General features: G+C 34.6%; 1 protein-coding gene across 1 annotated transcript; it reads right to left on the bottom strand.

The window, feature by feature from the left end:
- Window positions 1-3,852: 3,852 nt before the first annotated feature.
- Window positions 3,853-5,512, bottom strand: EV154DRAFT_489056 (uncharacterized protein; the record flags this gene model as incomplete). The annotated part of the gene is made up of 4 exons (XM_051599246.1): window positions 3,853-3,932; window positions 4,127-4,307; window positions 4,479-4,620; window positions 5,346-5,512. The coding sequence occupies 4 exons, from the start codon at window positions 5,510-5,512 to the stop codon at window positions 3,853-3,855; spliced, it is 570 nt and encodes a 189-aa protein (XP_051449901.1).
- Between the last annotated feature and the right edge of the window lie 464 nt (window positions 5,513-5,976).

Here is a 5,976-nt window from a genome sequence, read left to right as displayed (position 1 = left end):
GGGGTTTTCTTTTTTTCTTTTAAAAATCAAAAACTGCTTACTTTCTTCTGATAGTATGCATGCATACGTCCTGTGGTCATAGCTAATTTTGCCGCAAATTGGTTTCCCAGAGCCTTTTTTAATCTGGAGTGGAAGCCCTCTGCTTTTGCTGACGTACGATTTCCCATATGAGAAAACTGGTTGGCATAAAAACCAACCCAGTGCTTCTTTTCGTCTTCTTCAAGCAAACGGTATAAAAGCTCAGTTAAGATATAATGTCCCAACCACGATTATAAATCACGAACTTACACTTCTTTCAAATAAATCAAGGCAGATCTACCATTGTCTTTGAAGCAGTCAGTTTTGGTAACTATCTGCTCAAATTTGGAAACAGCATCGAGGTATTGTTGTTACTTATTGCTTCCGACAATAGCTTTAAACTGTTCATCAGCAAGGCAACGACGGTATCTATATTCCACGGCATTTACTTTTCCAATTGGAAGTTTAGTTTCCATAGTATTCCGTAAGTGCCAAGAACACAAAAGATGGTGTCTTTCTGGAAAAACATTATCAATAGCATTTCTTAATGCTCTTTCGTTATCTGTAACAAATACATTTGGAAGCTCGTAATCTTTTTCCTCGGGCCAGACAGCATTTCTCAATTCCTCAAGAACCCACGTATATGCGGCTTCGGTCTCGGCATTTACGAAAGCTGCAGCCACAGCAAATGTTTGTAATCTATTTGTACCTCTTACTGAGGATACATTACTAGTTCCAACAATTTTGATCAACGAGAACTTGTGTGCGTTTGTTTTGTATGTTGCGTCAATAGTGATTGCTTCAGGCCATCTTGTCTCGTATATAGCATCTTCATGAATAAAAAAAACGCTTTTGACTTCTTGATCTGGCTTGACCTGGATTCGAACAACATATCCAATATCTTCCAAATGGGTGATTAAAGAATACATTTCTTTCCCGTCCTCATTTTTCAAGAACAAGGTGTGGATGTTTTGAATATCCTTTTTGATCATGTTGTTAATACCCAAGGCAGTCAATGTCTAAAAAAATCAGTCAGTGAGAATGATCTAATTGTTTGTAAATGATTTGATGCTTACATCCATAACGCTAGTTACAGGATCCTTATTGCCACTAGCCAAAATGCTATAGATACGTTCCATGATCTTTGGACTCTGTTTGCTATTGATAGCGTAAGTTGTGAAATCCTGAGAAATGGGATGGTTGTGTTCCATTTGGGATCTAGTGATTGTGAAGTTGTATAACTTAATAAAAGCGGGACACTTGAGTTTTTGGGTGCTTTTTTTATATTTTTTTTTTAAATCCTCGTCTTTCTCTTCGCTTTTGTTGCCGGAATCTTCGACTGTAGGAGATTTCAACAAAATACGCTTATCACCACCGTGTTTGCATATATAATGGAAGTCTCCATTGGCAGGATGAGAGTTGGCAATAGAAAATATGACATTAAATTTGTTTCCAAAATCTCGAATAGCCTTTTTTAAATCGTCTCTCGTTTCAAAATGTTGTCCGACGCAAAATTGAACACTGAATTCAGAATGCATTTCGTCGCGAGTGCTTCTTGATTGAGAGAACATTCTTTGAGTTTATTACAAATGTCAAGGTTAATGTTAATACAATTATAGTTCTAATAAGAAAACGAAGGAAGCTGTCAAAAACTTTCAGTCATTTATCAATTTACAAAACGGTGCTTGAAAGTACATTAAAGAGAGTGACGTGAACATTTTCAATTTTTCCTGTCGGTATTTTAATCACTACGTGAAAAAAAAATACTACGTGCAAATTCTACGTGTATCAAGAATTAACCTTGTTTTTAAGCTGTTTTTTTATTTTAGGCTATTTTTTTTTTGTTTTATGCTCTTTTTTTTTTATTTTAGGCCGTATTTTATCATAGGTTGTTTATTCTAGGTTACTTCTAAGAACTATATCGCTCTTTACCATATGGCTCGTTACCTGTATACATGTAAGTCTGTCAGGCGATTCTGTTGCTTCCTTAGCAGGTTATTAGTATGTGAGTACTGTAAATATCTACACGCGAATAATTCCCTACAGCTTTTAGAGATGACGTATAGTATACTTAAAATTGCTTCCAGTTTAAAATCTCAAAATAAATCATTTTTAAACAAAATTTAAACGCCTTTTTAAACCATATTTCCTATGTAAGCACCATATCCATGTGAACAATTAATAAACCCGTGTTGAATATCAAGTGTGTATTTGTAAAAGGCATGCATCTGTGCGAATAATAATGCAATGTACAATTGGTAAAAGGTCCAAATACATGCATAAATAAACAGCGTATAACGGTAAAAAACCACCATTGGATGAGAAAACGCACAACCATTCAATGTGTGTTAAAACAATCATTAATTGTGAATTTACACAAAATGCACCATCATTGATTGCTTAAACCGGCCATTTAAGCAATCAATGCTGGTGTGTTTTTGGTGTGTTTTAGCAACATTTTACCATTTGGTGCGCCGCTGTGTACTATCTATACAAAGTCAAAGGAAGAGTGCTTTATAAAGTATTTAATTATAATAATAGATTTTACGAGGAGGGGAAGGAATGCAAGATAATTGACATGGAACGGGGAAGGTGTGGGAAAGGGAGAGTAATTATATTTTTTTAAAAAACATGAGTTTGCATTTAAAGATGTCTAGGATTACTTAATTAGTCTTAGTGTTCCCTTCGGCCTATGTGGTTAAAACTCATGACTCATGATTAATAATTAGTTGGCGTCAAAGATACTTGGAAGCGAGTCATGATTACTAATCTTTTGGAAGCGCGGATTCATTGCATGGATTGTCATGGAAGGTTCAGGCCACTGATGGTTTTGGATCTCAGATCGATATTCAAAAACATTCCAGTAGTTGGGGTTTTATGGTCATGACTAAAGTGAAAAGTACCTGATTTATGACCCAGTAACCATTATTTTAATGGCACTAACCAGTAGCACTAAATTAACCTAATGCCGGAAACAGAGTGTAGATCTATTAGAAAAACCAAAAAGGTTAACTCATCAGTGAAACCTAGGAGAGTAGTGCAATGTAGTAAGGATCATTTAATTCATAGCATCAGAGTTCTTTTATTTTATTTCTACCTCTAAGAATATATACTCCCATCTCGTTATTTCTTCAGCGTTATGTTTCTGTCAAATACCACACACAGGTATCATGCATAATTTATTGACAAGGATGATTAATTAACATAAAATGAGTAGTAACTTGTAAGATTTAGTAGACATTGAATAATATGATTGTTTGCGGAACCTTTTTGGTTTGACACAGGCGGAAAATTGTGTCGGGAAAAAAGTACTAAATGATCCAAAAAAAGTTCGTTAAGGTTAAGTCAGACAGGAAGCTAGAACAATACTGAGAGACAGATTAATGATATTCCTGAGAATAAATTCGTCAGCGGGCAATTCATACTGATATGACTTATGGTACAAGGTTTTACAGGGTGCTTCATAGCGGACGAGATATTCTTAATATTATTGAAAACAAAGTTTTAAGATGATCAAGATCTAGATTAAGTCGTGGGGATAACAAATAGGTAGAGAATGTTGGTAGCAATCTAACTTCGTATTTTGTTTATAATCAAAAAGCACTAACCATCCGTCGAAAACCATAACATTCTTTGAAAATTTAATCCTTACAAATGTACCAAATAAAAAAGCGCTCCACAAGAGTAAAACAGCATAAGACTCGTAAAACATCAACCATAAACACAAACATTAATCATTAATGATGTACCAAACACAAACAAAATTACCAAAGTCTTTAAAAGCTCCTCAGCCAAACAAAAATTATAATATAATATTATTATACAAATAACGGGTTATAACCGACTGACATTCACGCTTGTAGCATCGGTAACACAAAACAAAAGACTCCCTGGCACATGGCCGAAAATGTAGCCTAAAAAGAAAAAGACATTTTTTTTTTCAAAAACACCAGCCAAAATTCTATGCAGACAATGAACCGAAAATCCAGGCTAGGCTTGAGGTAGTGCACATAGACGTTAAAAATGTTCTATGCTGTTTTTTGTGTGCAAGGTTAGGATTAAAAAAGAGTTTGAAGGTTGTAATAGATTGAGGGGTATCTGGATTTACCCAAACTACAATAAAAATGATATCCGACCTTTGCAAAACCTATGCTAGATTGATATTTGTGTGGTGAGTCACCTTGAAAAAGGTCTATCCAAACTTTGAAGGCTGACTGAGCTTGAACACTTGGCAAATTGTGTAACTTTGTGCCCGGAAATGAATTCAGCAAGTTTCCAGCTTTCGAAAACTGTAAGGTATGTATGGGTAACTCTGTCTAGATATTACAAGCCGAAAGTTTTAAGCATCTATATGTGTTTCAGAAGTAGAGGTGGATATACTGGTGTTTTAAGCTGTCACAGAAACTGTCACAAATATGTTTGATCGAGGATTGTGAACGAACGCTTGGAAGGTTATGTACTTTTTTTTTTTTAAATATGTTTAATTTTTTCTGAAATTTCTGAAAATGTGACTGAAAGTATAGCATTCCTGTCCAGATTTTAAACCAGAGTAATTTTAATATTTTTTCATGCACTTTTGGCGTAGAGCCCAAGATATTTGATCTTTAAACAAATATTGTGAACGAACGCTTGGAAGGTTATGTACTTTTTTTTTTTAAAAATGTATTCAGTTTTTTCTGAATTTTCCGAAAATGTAATTTAAATTGTACTATCTCTGTCCAGATTTCGGACCAGAGTTATTTTAATATTTTTTCAAGCACCTTTGGCCCACAGCCAAAGGTATAGGTCCTTTAACCAAAGATTGTGAACGAACCCTTGGCAGGTTATGTACTTTTTTTCTTTTAAATGTATTCAGTTTTTTCTGTATTTTCTGAAAATGTAATTGAAAGTATAGCATTCCTGTCCAGATTTCAGACCAGAGTTATTTTAATATTTTTTCATGCACCTGTGGCCTACAGCCTACAGCCAAATATATTGAACTTTAACCAATGATTGTGAACGAACGCTTGGCAGGTTATACACTTTTTTTTTCATTAATCGACTCCAAATTTCCAGGGCTTTCCAAAAAGCTAATAATATTTGGATGGTTAAATCTCAAAAAAGTTGTACTATGCAGACAATGAACCGAAAATCCAGGCTAGGCTTGAGGTAGTGCACATAGACGTTAAAAATGTTCTATGCTGTTTTTTGTGTGCAAGGTTAGGATTAAAAAAGAGTTTGAAGGTTGTAATAGATTGAGGGGTATCTGGATTTACCCAAACTACAATAAAAATGATATCCGACCTTTGCAAAACCTATGCTAGATTGATATTTGTGTGGTAAGTAACCTTGAAAAAGGTCTAGCCAATCTTTGAAGGCTGACTGAGCTTGAACACTTGGCAAATTGTGTAACTTTGTGCCCGGAAATGAATTCAGCAAGTTTCCAGCTTTCGAAAACTGTAAGGTATGTATGGGTAACTCTGTCTAGATATTGCAAGCCGAAAGTTTTAAGCATCTATATGTGTTTCAGGAGTAGAGGTGGATATACTGGTGTTTTAAGCTGTCACGGAAACTGTCACAAATATGTTTGATCGAAGATTGTGAACGAACGCTTGGAAGGTTATGTACTTTTTTTTTTTTAGATATGTTTAATTTTTTCTGCATTTTCTGAAAATGTGACTGAAAGTATAGCATTCCTCTCCAGATTTTAAACCAGAGTAATTTTAATATTTTTTCAAGCACTTTTGGCGCAGGGCCTAAGATATTTGTTCTTTAAACAAATATTGTGAACGAACGCTTGGAAGGTTATGTACTTTTTTTCTTTTAAATGTATTCAGTTTTTTCTGTATTTTCTGAAAATGTAATTGAAAGTATAGCATTCCTGTCCAGATTTCAGACTAGAGCTATTTTAATATTTTTTTATGCACCTGTGGCCTACAGCCTACAGCCAAATATATTGAACTTTAACCAATGATTGTG

This window comes from Mucor mucedo (genome assembly GCF_025094135.1).
Source record: "Mucor mucedo strain NRRL 3635 chromosome Unknown EV154scaffold_356, whole genome shotgun sequence".
NCBI classification, from domain to species: Eukaryota; Fungi; Mucoromycota; class Mucoromycetes; order Mucorales; family Mucoraceae; genus Mucor; species Mucor mucedo.
This window is presented reverse-complemented; position numbering and strand designations above follow the sequence as displayed.